Source organism: Ipomoea nil, unplaced genomic scaffold, assembly GCF_001879475.1.
Source record: "Ipomoea nil cultivar Tokyo-kokei standard unplaced genomic scaffold, Asagao_1.1 scaffold2754, whole genome shotgun sequence".
Taxonomy (NCBI): Eukaryota; Viridiplantae; Streptophyta; class Magnoliopsida; order Solanales; family Convolvulaceae; genus Ipomoea; species Ipomoea nil.
Window position 1 is genome coordinate 374,410 of NW_017619182.1, and position 22,317 is coordinate 396,726.

General features: G+C 39.9%; 1 protein-coding gene across 1 annotated transcript; it reads right to left on the reverse strand.

The window, feature by feature from the left end:
• Window positions 1-17,663: 17,663 nt before the first annotated feature.
• On the reverse strand, window positions 17,664-21,182 carry LOC109156682 (protein FAR1-RELATED SEQUENCE 5-like). Its single transcript, XM_019304521.1, has 4 exons — window positions 21,095-21,182; window positions 19,774-20,148; window positions 19,327-19,618; window positions 17,664-19,041 (listed from the first exon to the last, which is right to left on the reverse strand). Exons 1-4 carry the CDS (start codon window positions 21,180-21,182, stop codon window positions 17,664-17,666), a joined length of 2,133 nt encoding a protein of 710 aa, XP_019160066.1.
• Between the last annotated feature and the right edge of the window lie 1,135 nt (window positions 21,183-22,317).

The following is a 22,317-nucleotide window of genomic DNA, read 5'->3' on the forward strand; positions in this document are numbered from 1 at the left end:
TGCAGATTTTATGCTTTGTTTAGACACGTGCCAGCTATTTTTATTAAGTTAGGGGGTAGTTTTGTCTTTTAGAACGGTGCTCATTATGTTAAGTCATTAATGTGCATGGTTTTTGGGTTGTGTGTAGAGATAAATTAGGATATTTTTTTTCTCTCACATTGTCACCGCTTCATTAGGTTTTTGTTTTTCTTCTCGGTCTTCTGTTCTTACTCGATAATCTTCATCTTCCTTCGCGTAATTTAGGGCTTCCAAGGTTTGTGGTCGATTTTGCGTTGTTTGGATTGTTGTTCTTCATGGCTGGGTCGAGCTCGAGGAGATCTAAGCGGCTTAGGGGGTATTCGCCCGATCCCATTCTAGGTTTTTCGATTTTTTGTCCTCTTTTTGCTTTGATCGTATGATTTTTAATGTTTTTGCAGTTATCTTTTGTGTTTCTGGGTGTGGTATCTTATTTTGGTGTCTGTTGTGGGCTTTTTGGGTTCCTGATTTGGGTTTTGTATGGGGTTCTTTTTTGGGAGTTTTCCCGCCGGTATGGGAGGGTTTGGGCATTTGTGATGAGTGGCGGCTATTTTTACTATTTTCGGTGTGTGTGTGCTCAGTTTGTGTTTGTGGGCTGGTTTGTGCGTTTAGAGCCTGTAATAAGTGCGTACTGCTGATTTGGGGAGGGGGTGGTCATGCTAGTGGTGTTGTAACGGTTTTGGCTTTGTTTTTGCTTCGTAGTGGGGATTTTTTTTCAGTGAGTTTGGATTTTTGCCGGTAATGTAATTAAATTATTTTTTTAGAAGTATGTTGTGTGTGTAGGTGTTAGGAGGTGAATGCAGTGTAGTATAAACATGTTGTAGCTTTAAGTACTATCACGTTGCGTGAAGACTATCGCTCTGTGCGTTGCCGAGGGGGTGCATGTAGGTGTTGCTTCGTGCTTTATTGTGTTTCTTTTGGTTGGTCTGTTATTTCTTTTCGTAATATGCTTGGTTTTTTTTTCCTATTTGGGGTTTTGAGAGGGGGGGGGGTCGTGGCTTGTTTGTTTGGTAGCGTGTGTGTATCAAGGCCTGTAATTGAATTTAATTCTTTTTTGAAGTTTGTTGTGTCCATAGATGTAAGGATGTGAATGCAGTATAGTATTAACATGTTATAGGTTTAACTACTATCACGTTGTGTAAAGGTCATTGGTCTGTGCGTTGCTTGTGATTGAGAATGCCTTTCAGGGTCTGTGCGCTAAGGGCCTACAGTTGTTGCTTCGTGCATTGCTGTTTTTTTTTTATGGTCTATTTTGTTTTTTTTTTTATTTGTGTGTAGGGGTAAGGAGGTGAATGCATTATAGTATAAACAAAATTGTATTATGTTGCAGACCGTGGGGTAGGGTCAGGGGGTGTTGTCTTTTGTTGTTAGCTTTGTGCACTATGGGTATTTGGTCTGTGCTTCGGTCATTGCTTTTTCATTTTTTGATGTCATGCATTTGCGTTGTGCGTTTTAAGTTTTTTGATTATTTTTGGGATCTTTCGTTCGTGTACAGTACTATGTTATTCTACAGATTTGCTAGTCTTCACGCTTGTGCATAGATGTATGTCACCTTGTGCAACTTAGTATAAATGGACTTGTAGTTAGTGGTTACAAGTTTATCGGCGCTGCGTGTGTGTGGTTTTATATTTTGTGCGTGGATGTGTGTCATCGTGGTAAAGCTAGGTTTAATGGTCTTCGTTTTGGGGGGTTATTTTTTGTATGTTTGAGTTTTTTATTTAGCTTTGTGCACTATGGTTGTTGAGTCTGCTGGCACCCAACGTGATAGGTCATTGCTTTTCAGTTTTATGATGTTTTGTAGTGGTATTCTTTATGTTATGGGGTTTTTTGTTTTTGGTTTCGGTCTTTTGATTTGTGACATTTGCAGGGGATGGTGGTGTTGAGCCGGTGGGTGTAGTTGATGCGGTGGCACCTTTGCCACAGTCGGAAGCAGTAGAAGTGCCCCAAGAACCCGCTCAACCGGTGCCCGATACGGATAGATCGGATGCTGAGCCTGACGAGGTTGATGAGGCAATTTTTCCCCCCTTGAAGATTCGCGCATCTCCAAAGCATCTTGTCAAACCTTTCATTTATACACGGCTTTTACAATTTTTTCCTCACTTTAAATATTGTGGTCAGTTTCGTTGGGATTTTGTTTCCGGATGTTGGTTTTTGTTTTGGATTTTCACTTGAAAATTTCGTATTACAGTTCTGTCCTATATTCGTCTTACGTTTTTTGGTTTTTTTTTTTAAATGCATTTGAATTCTCACAAGCTTTACGTACGTGCACTCAAATGAACATTGCCTATTATAGATGAGTCATATATTACAGCAGTACGCACTAACTTCAATCGTATAATGCACACATGAAAATATGCAAGCATTCATCGACAGCGTTATGCACAGTTTGATGGCCTACTACGCACCTGGCGGTGCACGCCAATGCATATGCACCATATTATTAATAACTACTTACTCTTATTTTTAGGAGTAATGCAATCACCTTTTTTACTACTACGCACAGACTGCTGGCCTACTAAGCGACAAGCACAAACTAACGGCCTACTACGCACACACCGTATTAGTAATAAGTATAAATCTTGTTTATGGTGTAACGCATTCACCTTTATACAACTACGCACACATCCTTGTTTGAAATAAAAATCAATTGTCAAGTGCGTTCAAACTTGGGTGCCAGCAGAGGACTAACCTAAAACCAAAACATAAAACCCACACAGAACAAGTGCTATGAACTTTCCTCTATTCACTAATGCACAACGACCGGTGGCCTGCTACGCCACTAGCAGTGCACGAAGATGCATATCTACCATATTAGTATTTACTTACAGCTATACTTTACTGAATACTGCATTCACCTGCATACAACAATGCTCACAACATAATTACAAATTAATAACAATTTTAAACCCAACCAATAAGTCAACTCGTCTACCGCAACCAAATCTTTGTCCCACTCAGCGATATATCCATAACACACTATTCGGCGTCCACATCGTCTTCCATAGGTGGTGCACCTGCCACACAAAATCTACTTATCGACGTTTTACGTTTTTAACAACCAAATAAAAAAAATAAAATAAAATAAAATAAAACACCAACAAATTTCTCAATATATTCACACGATATGCACACACTCATCTTCGTATACGCACCCTCCATCATAACTCACATAGTATGTAGTGATCGACATACTCTTGTCGTTCCACACTTCATAAATTCCGAAGCTCACGCACACCCATCCCAATACATTTAGGCCGTCCAACAAAAAAAAAAAAAAAGAAAAAAAAAAACGACAAACCCATAATTACAATGCCTACTATCCCACACTGTCAACAATCAATCTCTCCTATATGCACTCACCTGAACACGCACGTGCTATGCACATCACATAACTTCTACTGCGTCCAACTACCGCCACACCCCCCCCCCCCCACCCCTCCCCCACACACCACCATAATCTCCGGATTAATTCCCTAATAGACCACATATGCACATATGAGAGTACGTAAATGCACATACCTATACTGGAACCAGCCATTACAGTAGTCTGCTCCATCGTTTTCTATGCACTCACAGCCCTTCGTTTTCTTCTCAAAGCTTGTTCACGCCACGGTCAGTCCAGCAGCCTTTGTAAATAGGGCTGAGCAGAATCTGAATAACCCGAAAAAACTGGCCGAACCGCGAACCGACCAAGACAAACCGAACCGAACCGCTACCCGATTCGCAAAACCGAACCGACATCTAAAACGACGTCGATTTACGGCATTCGGGTAGGGTGGGTAAAAAATACACCCGATCCGTCCGAATACCCGATTAAAATTAGGGTTGCGTACATAGATAGCAATACGACGTTTTTTAGGCTTAGTGTATATATATATATATATATATATATATATATATATATATATATATATATATATATATATATATAATATATGTTGTTACGGAGAACTTCACATTTGCGCAGTAAGTCTCTTGATTCTCTTCTCTAGCTAGGGTTTCCAGACGAGAGCTTCTCTTCTCTCATTCTCTGAGTTCTCTCTGGTTCTCTGCGCAGTCGCACCTTGTGATTTTAGTCCTCACTCCTCAGTTCTCTCTTCTTTACTAGACAAAGACTACCTTCTGTGTAGTCTATACTCTCCTTGTCCGGTTGGTTCTGTTATAGACGACGAAACATTGGTCACTGGTGGAAGCCCTGAGGCCCTGACTGGTGTAGTGGTGCTGTGGTGGTCGTGGACGTGGTGCTGTGGTGGACTAGTGGTGTCGTCGAGTTGTCGACTTCCAGTAAACTGAAGGCCTGAAGCCCTCGTTCTCCGGGGTAAACTCGCTGACCCTATTTTTATATATTTGCAGTTCTTAAATTTATTATGATGTATTATGTGGTCTCTGTGATATTGTAGTGGAAGCACTGACTTTGTTAGCTGTTACTGCAAACCCTAGTTTTGTAAAAGTTATTTCTTAAAGTTATTGGCATATTGCTCTGAGTTTATTGCGAATTTGTGATCTATTTTGTGTCTCTGTGATAATGTGGTGGAAGCACTGACTTTCTATTAAAACCCTAGTGTTATAAAATTGATTTCAGAATCTGTGAATGTGTGATATGTTGTGTGACATTCTGGATTTCTGGTGGGAGCACTGACTGTGTGTGATTATGGTTTCTATGATTCTTTGAATTGTGGACTGTGATTAAGTCAATCTGTTGAGAAGTTCCAGATTGTATATCACTTGTCCCTTGTTTGTGATGTTATGATACTTGATTATAGTTTCTATGATTCTTTGAATTGTGGACTGTGATTAAGTCAATCTGTTGAGAAGTTCCAGATTGTTTATCACTTGTCCCTTGTTTGTGATGTTATGATACTTGATTATGGTTTCTATGATTCTTTGAATTGTGGACTGTGATTAAGTCAATCTGTTGAGAAGTTCCAGATTGTATATCACTTGTCCCTTGTTTGAGTGTTATAAACTTATAATGTCTCTTAAAGGCTTTAATTGGTGGAAGCCCCATAGAAATTCTTATAATGATGTTGATGAAATGAGCTATTTTTATGTTATAACAGTCTCTGATTCATCTGGATATTTAAAATATATCCCTGAATCTGGATTTCTTTGTAAGTTTATGGATGTATTCCCTTAATTGTATTTGTATATTTGTAATTTTGTATTGAATAATGCCCTTTAATTAATTATGCATTCCTGTTTAATGATGACACAAAATGTGTCTGATTCTGGAATGCTTATGAATCCTACTGTGTGTACTGATAGTTCACCATTTTTAGATGGATGATATCAGTATGCCTGGTAGTCAACCTCCCAACTCCTCAATTGATAGACCTTCAGGGGTGGAAGCCTAAACTGTTGAGAATCAACAGAATGAGCAACCTCCTACTGCTATTCCAACCAAGAAGAGGAAACAGGTTGCTTCCAGATCACCAGTGTGGGATCATTTTGAGACAATAAAGGACACTAATAATGTGGTTGTAAAAGGCAAATACATTTATTGTGCCAAAATTTACCACTGTGAGACAAAAAAAAAACATGGGACTTCTTCCTTAATAAATCACATGGTTAGCTGTTCGAAAAATCCTCACTCCAAGGAAACTAGGCAGTCCCTGTTAACATTTCAGGTTGTTACATCACTTACAGATGGTCAGCCTACTGTGGGAGAAATAGGGACTTGGGTTTTTAATCAAGAGTCAATAAGGAGGGCTTTGGTTGAAATGATAATCATAGATGAATTGCCCTTTAGGTTTGTGGAGGGAATAGGTTTCAGGAGGTTCATAGCTATTGCTTGCCCTAGGTTTATAGTTCCATCCAGGTGGACTATAAGTAGGGACATCTTAGTTGTCTATGATGAGGAGAGACTGAAATTGAAGTCATTTTTAAGGGGAAGCAGTCATAGGGTTAGTATCACTACAGATTCTTGGACATCCATCCAAAGAATTAACTACATGGTAGTTACTGCCCATTTCATTGATTCTGAGTGGAATCTTCATAAGAAAATCCTTGCATTTGTCCCTGTTACCTCTCACAAAGGTGAATATCTAGCCAAAGCCCTAGAAAATTATTTGCTTGAGTGGGGGCTTAGAGATGTGTTTTCTGTGACTGTTGATAATGCCTCATCAAATGACACTGCTATGGGGTTTCTGAAGAAAAAATTGGTGTCTTGGGGATCATCTACTGTGAGGGCAAAGTATCTTCACATGAGATGTATTGCCCATATCTTAAAGGATTGTGATAGTTCAGTTAAGAAGGTTAAGGAGGTGGTTAGATATGTTAGAAACTCTCCTGCTAGACTCAAGAAGTTCAGGAATTTGGCTGATTGGTTGAGTATTGAACAAAGGTCTTCTTTGTGTTTAGATGTTCCAACCAGATGGAACTCTACCTATTTGATGTTGTAGTCTGCATTAACTTACCAAAAAGTGTTTGAATCTTTGGAGTCAAATTGCTCTTTCAAGTCTGATTTGGGTAATTCAATTCTTGATTTTATGGACTGGGAATCTGTTGGCAGTCTGGTTCAGTTACTGAAGTGTTTTTATGACATGACCATTAGAATTTCTGGTTCTTTATATGTCACCTCAAACACATTCTTTACTGAGATTTCTGATCTTTACTGCCTATTGAAAGGCATGGTGGAAGTTGGTGGGCCAGTTGGTGTGATGGGGAAAAATATGAAGGCAAAATTTGAGAAGTATTGGGGTGATGTTGAAAAAATGAATCTAATGATATTTTTTGCAAACATTCTAGACCCTAGAGACAAATTAGAGTATATGCCTACTCAGTTTAATCATATGTATGGTGAGGAAAATGGTAAACCATTCTATGACAAAGTAGTTGCTGGTCTTGCTGAGTTATTTGATGATTATTTTACATATGCCTCTTCTTATATCCCTTCTGTGCCTGTGTCTGTACAGCCTACATATGCCTCTTCTGTTTCTGTTGGGAAGCCACAACATTTTCTGAAGTCCCAAATTAAAAAGCAAAGATTGGAGTCTGGGGGTAAGAAACAAACTGAGTTGGATATGTACTTGAGTGAGGGAATAGTTGAAGAGGAAGAATCTTTTGATATACTTGGATGGTGGAAGATTAACTCTGCTAGGTTTCCAGTTCTGTTTAAGCTTGCTAGGGATGTCCTAGCCATTCCAATCTCCACTGTAGCCTCAGAATCTGCCTTCAGTACTTCTGGAAGAGTATTGGATCCTTTTAGGAGTTCTTTAACTCCAAAAATTGTGGAAGCATTGGTGTGTACACAAGATTGGCTTAGAATGCAAAATACTCCTTTATGTATTGAGGAGAATTTGGAAGAGTTGGAGAGGTTTGAAAAAGGTATGACTTTTTAGTTTTAACTTTATAATCCTTTATACTTATATTTTAAATTGCTTAAATTGTTAATACACTTAACTTTTGTTGTTTATTTTGCAGAGTTAAGTGGTGATAGTGGAAGTGGGAGGTCTCTTGGTTCTACACTTGCTACAATTCCTGTAATGTTATTATTTACATTACTTGATTTACTTACTTGATTTTATTGCAATCTTTTACAGTATTTGACTGTGTAACTAAATTGCAATCTAATCTCACTTACTATTTTTTGAGCCAACTGTGTTTGACTCAATTACACTGGACATCTGTAAGTCTCAAACTCTGTAAGTATGAAGGCCTGGTAACTTGTACTAAGTTGCTGCCTCAAGTACCTTGGACATTTGGTAATGTATGGACTATTTTATTCTGTCTGTTCACTTTAAGTTGGCAAGTTTGGCAATGATGAAGCTTCCACCTTTAATCTGAAAAGGAAAGGATTAAGTTGGTCAGTTTCTCTATACTTAAGGTATATTGAAGCAATAGGCCCTTAATCCAAATGATATGGAAAAAATGCTTACTGAGCCAATATTTATATAATCCCTTCTCTGTTTTTCATTTTCTAATGCTTGCTCAGTTGCTTTACTTGCTTACTTGCTTGTGTACTAATTATTTACACTAACTTGCCACAATTCACAGGAAGAAGAATAGGTCTAATTGTCTGAATTCTAAAAGTCTAGGAGTTGCTGATTTTGGGTGAATTTGTATTTGTGGTGCTTCAGGCCTTCAGTTTAAAGTTTGAACAGTTGTGTATGTAGTATGTAAATTTGTATGTACTATACTAGCTAGTATGTACTTATGTAGTTTTTTTGGAGTCTTAGACTCTTAGCCACTAAAGAGTTAAGACTCTTAATGTTAGTTAATAGACTACTTAGTAATACTAATTACTAACTTAGTAACTTAGTATTACAGGTATTAGTCCATTACACTATCATTCTATTAATTATTTACTTATTTATTCAATATTTCAGACTTTCAGTTACTTATTATTGTGCTTTTGATTTTAATTTATGAATATTTTATTTGATTTCAACAATTGTTAATAACCGAAATAATGTCTGATATCCGACCGACCCGATCCAAACCGAACAATGATATAACCGACCGGATAAGTCAACAATTTTAAACGGATAGGGTAGTCAAAATACATATCCGAAATCCGATCGGATGAGCCTAACCGTCACCCGATCCGTCGAACCGTCCGAATGCACACTCCTATTTGTAAAGAGGAGAGAGTATTAATTTCCATTTAAAAGCTCCCTAATATAATGCTTCACATTCCAATCAGAATATATCCACAAATAAACATAAATATACAATTACTATTATCTCCTTCTCATTGGGAAATGTCCTTAATTACTACCTAAATCTCTTATAATCTCAATCATTCATGGAAATAAAATCAATGGATATTAGGAGGGCTCATGGTCTCAACTACTATAGGGGTTGCACCGGATTCGAAGCCTATATATATATATATGAAAAAGTTCAAATGTGGCGATGTCCTTAAGTGCGGCGGTGCGGCGTCACCAATAGTTCAACAAATATACACCATCAACGCTAGGAAAATGCACCACAAAAACACACAAAAATTAGGTACGCATCACCTAAAACACCATTAGGTGTGAGTAAAAATACCATACAGTGTTTGGAAATACACCATTGAGGTATGGTGAGTTATATGGTGTATTTTTTTTGGATCTGTTGTGTATTTTTTGCATTTCATTGTGGTGTGTTTCCCTTACATTGTTGATGCATGTTGTTAACAATGTTGGTGTATTCTAAAATTCCGCCGCAGCTAAGGACATTGCCGCATTTAAACTTTTTCATATATATATATATATATATATATATATAGGTAAAAGTTCAAGTGTGAACTATTACTAATGTGTGCACCTGTGCACTTATTATAACCGTGTGATGTATGATGATCTATGGTTGCAAATTAGGGTGCACAAGCACCGGGTGCACCCCGCCACATCTACCATTTATTAGAGGGGGGGTAAGTCCGGGGATTGTATGTTTGTGTTCATACCGTTGGCGGCACACTCCGAGTAAGGCGGCACATTCCGAGCAACTCTGTGGAGGCGCGATAAGCGGATGGCTCGTTCTGGTGGCTACCGGCGTTCTAGGAGGGGTAGGTCACACTCTTCGTTCTCGCCCACGACTCCACCGTCAGCTTCGTTGCAAAGGGTCGCCGACGCGTCACGAGCGTTCAGACGCCGGGCTGGGCGCCAGTCTCTGGCGGCGGCCGATCGTGGCAGGTTCAAACGGGCTGCTCCGGGTATTGCGGCTAGGGTTTCTGCACGGCAGCGGACTGTGCATCGATGGGGCACGCGAGATTTGTGCATTGCTTTATGATTTTGCGTGTTTCACTTGCTATTTCCGATGTTGGGGGGTTTACGGGCGGTAGGGGTATTGGGGTTCTCCTGGGCTTTTACAGTAACTAGTTTCTTCAGGCCTTGCTCTATGATTTTGGGGTGTCTTCAGTTCTTGATTTTCAAGAATGTGGACTGTGCTTTCTCAGTGAATACTATGCCCTGCTTATACTCGGTAATGCATTAGTATTGTCAGGTTTTGTTTGGGGATTTTTTGGCAATAGTAATCACTGTGGCATTCCTTCTCAGTAATTAGTGATTGCAGTGGTTGATTTATGAACTAAGGTTTACATTTTGCTAATTGCGCAGTGACTAGTATCTTGAGTAGCTTCGGTTAGAGTATGGCATAGCCTGCGGTTTGTTTCTTAGTTTATATGTTTTGCTTCTATTATGTAATGCATTAGGTTAATGTGGAGGAATAGGGGGTGGAACTGATGCATACTTGTTACTAATTCATACTTGTATACCACAAATTAAAGAAACTGGAAGTAGTATTTCCTAGTTCTTCAGACTTCGGCGACTGCCACTACTAGCTAAATATATATGCATATAGTTTCTGAAGTGCAGTTTTTTATTTATGAACTGAGCTTTACATGTAGCTAATTTTCTAGTATCTTGATTAGCTTAGGTTATATGTGTTTGCTTATATTATGTTACTAGCTAAATATATATGTATATAGTTTCTGAAGTGCAGTTTTTGATTTATGAACTGAGCTTTACATGTAGCAAATTTTCTAGTATCTTGATTAGCTTAGGTTATATGTGTTTGCTTATATTATGTAATGCATTAGGGTAATGTGGGGGAATAGGGGGGTGGAACTAATGCATACTTGTGTACCACAATTTAAAGGAATTGGAACTAGTATTCCCTATTTTCTGGAGTAATTAATAGAGATTAATTCAGTTATAGTATGACATGGGGGGGGGGGGATGAAGAGTTGGAGCCTGCGTTTTGTTTCTTAGTTTATATGTTTTGCTTGTATCATGTAATGCATTACACAGATGTGGGGGAATAGAGGGGTGGGACTGTTGCATTATGTGTTGCACTATATCACACACTACTAGCTAAATATATGTGTATGTAGTTTCTGAAATAATTAATAGAGATTAATCCAGGCTGCATAAGGCGTAGGAAGAACTAATTAAGGACTTGATTAAGAACCAATATTTCTAGCTGTCTGAAAAAGATTGGATTAAAAATCAATATTAGACTCCCAAAACAAACTGCTGAGAATCAGCGATGAGAAACCAGAACTAATTTTGTACAGTGATGAGCAGTAGAATAAGTCCAGGGGTATGGTAGTAGAATAGCATCGTCTGCATTTTTGATTGCATGAAAAAATTTTATTAAGTACATCATGGGGGATAGAGTCCATATCGCGACCCAAGCAATGCCTTGAGTGTAAGAATAAGTGGCCTGGCCCGAATGGTGTAAGTTTTAAAAGAGTGGAGCAGGAACAAATTGCTGCCTAATATCAAATTACACACATTAATCAGTACACATATTCGAACCCACAAATAATCAAACAGAAAGCACATTTACATAAAAAACTGAGCGTAAACCTCTTCATCTTGACTTTCAAATGGGGGGAAACTTGTGTCATGGGCAAGAACATGTATCAAGAAAATGACAGTGTAAACAGGAGAATCTGTCACTTTTATGGGCAGTACTAAAGTTTGGTGCACTCTAGCTGCATCGTTGTAGTCCTTTATAAATTCCTCCAAAGTTTTCATCGCTATATATATATATATATATATATATATATATATATATATATATATATATATAAAACGAATGGTACATTTTATGATGAATAAATACCTTAGTTAGCATAAGGGTAACATTTTATGCGGTTAGTTATTATTACAAAAAAAATATTACACTAGATGTTGCGATGCACAAATCTAATGTGGTACGTTGTTGTGGTGTTTCAGGTCGGGATGATGGCCACTCGGTGGGGTCTAGTGACGACGAAAGTGATATGGACGAGGGGTTTCAAACGCCGCTAGAGGATTATAAAGATCTCAGTGATGCAGAACCGGCGCATGGTGAGGCAGCCCGCGAAAGCCAGTTGTTCCCTGAGATCAAGACACGGGGCAGCCCAAGGGAGCTTGTTCGTCTTGTTGCCTCGCTCACGACACGGCAACGGCAAGATGTTAACGCCATGGGTATGAGTGGGTTGGTGGGGATAAGGACTAAGGAACTACCCCTGCACCTCGGCCATTGGTTGCTGTCTAATTTCGACCCGGTGGAAATGAAGGTAAACTTAAGCCACGGGAGGTCCATTAACATTACGAGGGAGGATGTGGCAGCGGTATTGGGACTTCCGAATGGATCGATCCCCATAACAGAGCGTGATAGCCTGGTGGAATGCGCTTGGAGGGTAATATCACCGTGAAGGCGCTTACAACGCAGCTGTTGGAACTGAAGGGGAGCGGCGTATGGTTTAAGAGACATTTTTGCGTGGTGGTGGTTAGCACTCTGATCGCAAGCACACTCAATGGGTATGCAAATACCCAGGGTCATTGTTGTTTCTCACTGTAAGTGGGTTGTACACATGCGAGTTGGGGTGTGTGATGGGTGTACTAGATTTTGCATACATTGTAATATGTTTCAATTATTTTCGTGCAGTTGTTGTATGTGGACAGGGTAGTTGTCGGTGCCCGGGATGTACCCAGGACCATACCAGCATTGCGTGGGTGGACGCCAGCATGGTTAAAACCACGACAAAGACAGGAAGTTCATGGTGGGGGATTTGGGAATGGCCAGCTGGATGCACTGCTCCGTGCATCGGCGGCGCGTGATTGGCGAGATATGCCTCAGGGAACTCGTGGTGACACAGGGCTCCACCCGGCTCAGCATGGACTCGATCCGGGCCCCATTACGGTATGTTATCGGCGTGTTATGTATTCAGGTTTAATTTGATAGGTAATTCAGGTCTGTTACCGCATGCCATTACTATATACGTATATCTAATAATTCAGGACTGTTACCGCATGCCATTACTATATATGTATATCTAATAATTCAGGTCTTGTGCGGGTGTGTAGGGGGACGCACGACCTCCTAATAGCCCACAGGGAGAACCGCAAAATACCCTCGATGGCCAACGGACACGGATGGATCACCACAGACCCGATCATAGTGCTGATATGGTATGACAACTTAACTAGTGCATTCTGTTTATTCCAGTATGTATGTATATATATATATATATATATATATATATATATATATATATAAAAGGTTAGTAGGGGTGTTGTACTGTGATTTGTCTATTATTTATTTTTATTGTTTGCTAGTGTTGAAGGTCATGAAATAGTGTAAAAAACAAAATACTAGTTACTCAAGATAATCAAGTTACTCTAACTGCAAAAAACAAAAAAAAAAAAAAAATCATCAACTGAAGATAATCGAGATGCTAGGTAGTGAGGTCTACAGTGTTGAGGGTAGGATGGTAGGTGTAGCAACTTAACTAGTGCATTTTTTGTGTTATTCCAGTGTATAAAAAAGATTACTAGGGGTGTTGTGCTGTGATTTATCTATTATTTATTTTTTCTAGCTAGTTATATATTTAGGTTGTGTTTAAACAGGTATCTACAGTTTCTGCTCATGGCATTATTATATATGTATGTCTAATTCAGGACCTGCAGGGGATGCACCGCCTAATAATAGTCCACGGGGAGAACCGCAGGACACTTGGGTTGGCCAGAGGCCACGGCCGGTTCACCACGGGCCCGGTCCTAGTGCTATTACGGTATGGCAGTTTATTTGTGCATTGTAATACTGGCTCGTACTGTAACAGTCTGGATTTCTTATTAAGTATGCATGGTTGTGGTGCACTTGGGCTGCTTGGTCATAAACATTGCATATGCATGTTCAAAGAAACATCATTACGTGATTGGTTTAAGTTTTTTTTTTTTTTAAGATTTGGGTGCCCGGTCAAATTATTTAATTGGGGTGCTACTTCCTAAAGTGTTCTTTTATTTTACCTTGTCCCTGTGTTTATTCAGCATGTTTGAAAACGAAAAAGGGTAAGCGAAGAGAATAAACAAAAATTATACAGGAGGCTGCCTAAATTATAGTTTTATTTAATTTTATTCGTCCAGGAGATGTGTGGCATTTGGTAGGCCAACCAACTTAACTAGTACATTTTTTTGTGTTATTCCCGTGTGTAAAAAAAATATTAGGTGTGTTGTGGTGTGTATATCTAGTTAGGTATGTAGGTTGTCGTTAAACAGTTTATCTACACTTTCTGCTCATGGAATTATTATATATGTATGTCTAATTCAGGACCTGCAGGAGGATGCACCGCCTAATAATAGTCTACGGGGAGAACCGCAGGACACTCGGATTGGCCAAAGGCCACGGTTGATTCATCACGGACCCGTTCCTAGTGCTGTTACGGTATGACAGCTCATAGAAAATGAGTGCAGAAACCACACATGAGGAATAGATTATTTGTGCATTGTAATACTGTTTCATACTGTAACAGTCTTGATTTCTTATTAAGTATGTACATCTGTTATGAGCTACTTCTAGCTGGGGTGAAACATTGCGTATGCATGTTCAAAGATTGGTCTAAGTTTTTTTAAAAAGATTTGGGTGCCCGGACAGATTATTTAATCAAGGTGCCACTGCCTAAAGTGTTCTTTTATTTTATCTTATCACTGAGCTTATTCAGCATGTTTGAAAACGAAAAATGGTAAGCCAAGAGAATAAACAAAAATTATATAGGAGGTTGCCTAAATTTTAGTTTTATTTAATTTTATTCGTACAGGAGATGTGTGGTTCATTTTTTTTCTTTGGTTCATTTTTAGGGGGATGCATGGCAAGTACCACAAGCCACCCAGGTTGACCAATGCTCACGCGTTCCTAGAGCCATTACAGTATGCCAAAATAAACTGGTGCACTAGGTTATAAAATGTGCACGAGTGTCCGTAACAAAATTGATTTAACTACAGGTGGACGCACTGGTCCGTGCGTCGGCGGCACGTGCTAGGAACCCCCCTGCAAGAGTAGGAAACGGGGATGCGCGAACAGTGCAAAACGCCACCACTCCAAGTTCTACCGGGGTATGCATCACCAACTCCGGTGCACTAGTTTTGAACGGGTATGCATCGGTTGACTTTGCTATATTGTTTCTTTTCTAACCAACCGCTTGCCTGTAGGGGTTCCACCATGAATTCGCAGCCATGACTAGGGACCTGCTTGCGATAGGCACACGGGTTGCAGAAACAATAAGGAAAAACCAAACACTAGCTTTTGAGGACCGAAATTTCCAGAGGGTTGGCAACGTGGCAAATCTGTTATTAAGGTGGGCACGTAAAGGGACACCACAAACCGGCCCACAGTCACCTCAACCACAAACTGTGACGGCCGGCCATCTAGACGACAATCTTTGGCAAGACTCGCAATTCTTAAGGGAGCTAGACCGGGTGGAGGAGGAAGCAAGACGAGCGACAGTACCAGGGCAAGCACAACAGGTTGCAACGCAGGATACAGGGGGGTTTGAGGCACCAACGTTTAGCCTGGGGTTGACACGGGAGTTCGCAACCACGAGGGCAGACGACAACACGCCAGCACCGTCAACTATACACACGCCAACTCAGCAGGTGCGGGCATTAATAGGTAGAGCCATGTGCATTACGCACGATTTGCATGATATTTTCTAACTTCTAGGTGTAGGTACCCATGCAGGTGCAACTGGGAGGGCACAGGTTGGGGTCAACACCACAGTCCGTACCCCCAGGGATGAAAGCAGGTCCGGATCGCCATCCAAGGACCACTATTGGGGCGGGAGACCAGCATTTTTGGCATGTATTTCAGCACCAGCAATGGGTACCTTAACATGCCTTTACCACCGGTGTATGTCGTTTTGATGTGGTTGTTCAACTCCCCACACAGTGACCGGTAAGTTGCATGGATCTTACATGTGAATATATACAAGCCGGCTGTGGCACCGTCATTGTGTCTAAAAAAAATACAGGAATGAAGTTCTATTCCGCCATGCCACACGCACAGTGAGATGGTCCCAGTTTTTATCATTAAAGGCAAGGACGAACGTTGGTAAACCAGTGGTAGATGCATGGTGCTCGGTGCTCAATGCAAGGGAGCAGCTTGGGGGTTGGGAGATGCCTTCTCGGCTATTTGTGTCAACGTCGGCTACAGTATTGTGGATCATGCAATTTAATTTACATTCTTCTCAAAACAGTCAACACATAATGATACACTGTATACAATTTACAAGAGTATATTATTCGTAGTGCACCCATTCAGCACCGCACAGTGCACATACAAACACACTTAGATTACAGAGATCCCAACCACCTAACGGTGCACAAATAGACACACCAAAAATACACATATGCACCACCATAGCATCTTGGGGTTTATATATATCTACTGACTGGTATTGGTTGCAGATTAGGACGGTGGTGAACATTGCAGCCAGGCGGGATCAAAGGGTAACGTGGATTCAACGGCGTCTTGATGCTGAATTCCAAACAACTCACCATGTGGGGACAGCCACATTGGACATGGTAAGACGCCAGTCGTGTTCCGAATAGGCGATCCAATCGGCTACGCACATCGGACAGCTTAGGCTAACCCCTATTATTTGTGTTTTGCAGTATTTCTTCCCCATATTCCACAAGCCACGGTTCTACGTGATGTGCATAAGTTTTAAGCATAATGGGTTTGTCATCATAGACAGCTCACCAACGACTAGCAGATGAATTGGTAAACATCACGCACCCTCAACACGTAATACTATTGGTTAAGTATACTCGCACACCTTCTGAACTAATGATTGTTTCCAGAGGGACCTCCTCGCTGCGTACCTAGATAACAAGCAGCACACTGTCCGGGCTCTGCGGTTGAGGAACATGCAACCCGAGAGGATGAGGTTGGCATGGTCAGACAACCCTACCAACGGTGACTCGGGAGTATACACAATGAGGCACATGGAAGATTTTGTTGGTCAAGATCCCAAATATTGGCATTGTGGCCTGGGGATGGGGGATACCGCAGTGATTGAAAATATGCGGACGAGGTTTCTGCATAACATCTTGCTATGTACAGTCAATGCCAACATCGACAATATCCGCACACGAGTAGTGGAGTATGACCGCCATAGGGCCGAACAACTAATAAAAGGAGCACCACAGTGAAGGACGGGTATGAGGTAGTGGTTGTTTAGTTCTGTTTAGGTTAGTGCACAGCCCGAGCCAAGTGTAGCACGGCCGGAACAGCGCAAATGTAGAGTAACAGATTAATAAATTATGTGCATACGTGGGAAGTATTGGCTGCTTAATTTTGTTTAGTTTGGTGCACAACACTAGTCTTTATATTGGGTATATATACATTTCCAGTTTGCCTGAAATGTCTCGAGTCTTCACTTAAGATAAGATTACAAGATTGATTTAGTTGGCCTCCAAAATAAAATAAAAATTCCTTCAATGTTATCCCTGGAAAATGCTAGCATAAATGCATGAAAGGTTTCGAAATTGTCTTTCACTTTACACTACTACTTGTTTGGTAAAGTACAACTTCAGTGCATGGTTGAGGTAGACTTATACTGTGAAGTGTCATTACAGAAAGTACACATGACTAATAAATTTAATTTTGTAGGTATTATTTTTGAAAAGTGAAAAAATTATGATTTGTTAAAATTATTGCAAATAACTTTGAGGTATCAGAAGAACTCAACATATACACAACTCATATGCATGTAGCAATTTTATCGACTCACAAATAAATTAGTACGGTGGGGCAAAACGTAGATGCATTTGCACCGCTCCAAAGTCATTATTAATAACCAGATACAAAGGATAGAAACTTAGAATTAATAAAATTGGTCAAAATCTCAATGTCTTTAATAATAAGCAGAAATGACCGTCTCGGTGCACTAATCACTTCAACGGACAGCTGCGGGCGTTATGATGTGTGTACTCGCCGCACACCCCGCACTTTCTGCAAGCCTTGCCACTTCTCTCAATAGCTAACTCGCGTTGGCTTTTAATTCGCTTGCTGGTCCCTTTGTTTTTTGCTTGAGATGGCGGTTTGATGATTATGGACATCGGCGGCTCCACACCGCACAAAGCTGCAATGACAACATCGTTTCCTTTTGGGAGGTCAACGCCCATACCATCGCCCAAAAACTCGTCTCTCAATTCTTTTATTACCTGTAGCATTCGCGTTTGGCGCACTTTATTGCTTCCAACCATCACGGCGCAATTGTGTATCTCAGTCCACAACTGGCTAGGCATAGTTTCTAAAGGAGGGCAGTCAGAACATCGAGCACACCAGCTAGCTAGTCCTTCCTGCTTACACCACCGTGCTGCAATGTACCGTGATGGCAAGCTCACCATTTCGGCATCTCTGAACACAAGAAACATATGCTGGCAAACAAACCTCAATCTTTCAAACAACTTGCAGCTACATGACGCAATACTCAAAGACGGGGTATATTCAACAGTATGGACAGCGTTGTACTCCCCTTTAATGTCGTAACGGATGCACTCACCGTCTGCACGGATCCCCACAACCCGACAATAAAAATATGCAGCTTCGATCTCTAGCTGGAGCTCATAAAACACTGTTACGGTGAATACCTGCACCGTGTGTCGCTCCAATGCTAAAGGAGTTTTGAACTCAGGCAAGGACCCCTCACTCTCAGCATTTAATTTACTTTGTCTGTGCCATTGAGTTTCCAAGACGCTCTCAAATTGCACGTAGAACTCGACCAGACTACAATGTGGGCGTGTGCTTTTACCGTACGCATTGTTCTCTGCTTCTGAATGCGAGGTGGTACGTAGAACACCTCTCATCAGTAAATCTAAAAAATATGAAGGAATCCAAAACCACCGTTCTGTGTATAACTTGGTAAACCATCGATGCCCCGTTAAGTTGTACTTTTCCATTAGCAACTGCCATTGTGTTTCAAAATCACCAATGCTAATTGTCTCATTCCACACAATGTTGTTAAGCTGTTTGCGGAAAGTCTGATCTTTTGATAATTCGGGGCCTGACTTCTCACTCACTTTGGTCATGATATGCCACGTGCAGTAACGGTGACGGCACTCTGGCAGTACTCGTGCAATAGCACTCTTCATAGCCGGATCTTCATCAGTAACGACACACGAGGGACTATTTCCCATTGCTGTTTTAAATCCCTCGAGAAGCCACACGTATGAGTCAGTGTCTTCTCGAGTTAGCAACCCGCCAGCAAACGTAATGCACCGTTTGTGGTGGTCTACACCGGTAAAAGGTATGAACACCAAACTGTACCTGCAATACAACGAGTTCACACGTTAGCATGGTGGAAACAAATTTAGTAATTGGGATACCGAGTTTTAGTGTGCACTAACTTTTGGGGCACACACGTGTAGCGTACTATTAAATTACTGCCAAATTACCACTAACATGTCTCCAACGTGTAATGTGCACTTTACATCAACAGTATAAAATACGCACAAAAATTCACAACAACAATATTAAGTTACTACTGCATTTCGGTATGATTACCATGCACTTTACAAAATCAACACAATCAACGGTCTAACATTGCCATACCTGTTCGTACCATACGTTGCATCAAAAGAAATCACATCACCAAAACTCAAAAAATTTTGACGCCCGGTGTGGTCAGCCCAAAAAAGACGCGCAAGATGGTTTCCTTCATCAAGATAGTAATCAAAGAAAAAGTTCTCGCAGACGTCATGTTTTTGTTTAAACTTTGCAATGATCATCTCTCTATCCTTATCGGCAACGTACGACTGGAGGTCCCGTTTGAAATTATGGAACTCCGTGTCTGTTGCACCAACGTTGGCGAACGACCCCACCGATTCCTTGTATAACCGGAAGCCTTAGACCCACCCACGTTAACTTTAACACAATTCGTAAGGAACGCTTGCTGGGCCACGTCCAGTTTTGTGTTGATTCGCATAAATAGCTTCGAAGGCTCAGAGCACATGCGGTGGGTGTGTTCGGGAACAAAAATGCTGACAACGAAGCCCGCACCTTTGTCCTGTGTGATGCAGATTCGAGCATTGCAGTTAACCCTGTTAGATACTCGTCTCCTGCGTTGAGTGCTCGGACCACCACTGGCACCCTCTACTGGTTTTGGGGTGCTCCTACCGCCGCCTTTTACGCCTTCCCGGCTGCATAACAAATAACGCGTGGTAATTTTGCCATCACGGCCTCGCTTTGGTGTGCCGTGCCTCACAGAGAAACCACATGTTCTCGCATAGGTCATATAGAAATGCACCCCTTCTGCTACTGTTTTGAAACGGTAACCGACAACCGGGGTAATTGCACAATCCACGGTAGGCCACCAATATTTGACTGGTATACTGATGTACCCACCCGTGCCCACACTCTCCTGCCCCTCGTCATCTGCAAAAAAAAAAATAAAAAATAAATAAAAAATAAATAAAAAAATAACAACACCCTAATATGCATACCAAAATATTAATTAAAATTGACATGAACCTCAATGTCCACGTTTAAGCCCGTGCCTCAATGTCCATGAAAATAAGATATATTACACTGTATACCGACCTTAGTGATTTGTTTAACACCATTCACAGTATATCAGTTTCAGCATAGTAACAACTAAAATTAATTTGTTACTGTATCTTTAATTTTTTAAAAAAAAAAAAACAAATTCAATTCAACTAGTTCCCAAACAGTATAATTGCATGAAAGCTAGAAGATGAAGTTAAGCTAAAAAATTAACCTCCAAACAGTATACAACATAACAGCCTCCAGTTTTGACTACCTACTGCCACATACACATATATTTAGCTAGTAGTGTGTGGTATACAAGTATGGAGCAGTAACATGATATAAGCAAAACAAATAAACTAAGAAACAAAACGCAGGCCCAGAAATAAATGGCTACTGTAAGATATACGCATTTTTTAATGCGGTGAATGCACTGCAATTAACTTGTGGGTAAGCTTAACACATAATGCCCAGAGAAATTAACCCAAACATCAAGCTGCTTTTTATTTCTTATTTAAATGTAACCACAAGTGAAAAGTCTCTGAATATAGCATTTGACAAAATTTAACAAATTAATATCCATGTGCATTTTTTTATTGCGGTGGATGCACTACATTTCACTTGTGGTTGAGCTTAACACATACTGCTCAGAAATAAATGGCCACTGTAAGATATACGCATTTTTTAATGCGGTGAATGCACTGCAATTAACTTGTGGTTAAGCTTAACACATAATGCCCAGAGAAATCAACCCAAACATGCAGCAGTTGTGGCTGTGAAAAACTCCATACACGGCGCACGGGATAAAGAAAAAATCCATGGGGGACGTACGTACCTGCTGGATCACCCAGAGGGGGTTGCAACGGCGGCATGCCAAACGTCACGGCATAGTCGCCGACAGTCGCCGGTGCAGGGCTGCCCATCGTCACGCGCAAATCTCTCTAGGGGCTGTGTTACGCCACCACAAGTGGGAAAAAAAAAAAAAAAAAAAAAAAAAAAAAGACGAACGACCGCATAGTTCACAGGAAACACGCGTAGTTTATTAAAATTAGTTTATCGCAAACTCTGAAATGCACACCTACATGACAGTGCACGGGAACTACAACGCTCCCACCGTCGAGTCGCACAAATAAATGCACCACATCAGTCTACTAGTTCACATTTAAACAAGAGTGTGCACTAGAAAATAACCCTATATATATATATATATATATATATATATATATATATATATGTATGTATGTATGTATGTATGTATGTATGTATGTATGTATGTATGTATGTATGTATGTATGTATATGTATGTATGTATGTATATATATGTATGTATGTATGTATATATATATATATATATATATATATATATACATACATACATACATATATATACATACATACATACATACATACATACATACATACATACATACATACATACATATATATATATATATATATATATCAACACGGAATTTTTCCAAAAAAAATGACATGGAATAGATGAAATTAAGAGAGAAATGTAGGGCTCGTTTACTAACAGAAAATTGTTTTCTGTTTTCTATTCTCTGTTTTTGAAAATTCTCTGTTTTCAATTCTCTGTTTTCGAAAACTGAAATTGAAAACTTGTTTATCTGCACCTATTTTCGAAATTCATTCTCCATTTACTAAATTAAAAATGTACTATATATATATATATATATATATATATATATATATACATATATATATATATGTGTGTGTGTGTGTGTGTGTGTGTGTGTGTATGTGTGTTATTTCGTGACAAATTAAAATGTCATTATAAAACATATTAATTACAATAATTTAAAATAAGTTGTTTTGTGACGAAATGTGATTACAAAACATTACAAATAAAATTGAGTACACCATGATTATAACACTTCAACATTAGGTGGAACTAAATTTAATTATAATTTAATTTTGTCCAAGTTTCAATGACAATTTAAAACTAACTTTAATTATAATTTAATTTGACCAAGCTCATAACCAGAGTATAGCAGATCTGCATATTCAACAAAATCAGAAGCTCAAAACCAACGG

Bases quoted from the DNA above. Each gene is read 5' to 3' on its own strand.
- LOC109156682 (XM_019304521.1), bottom strand. From the start codon at position 21,182: ATGGGCAGCCCTGCACCGGCGACTGTCGGCGACTATGCCGTGACGTTT. The intron at 19,619-19,773 runs GTGCGGGCTTCG...GGTGGGTCTAAG, and splicing joins CTGCATCACACAGGACAAAG to GCTTCCGGTTATACAAGGAA. The intron at 19,042-19,326 runs GTATGGCAATGT...GTTGTATTGCAG, and splicing joins GCAACGTATGGTACGAACAG to GTACAGTTTGGTGTTCATAC.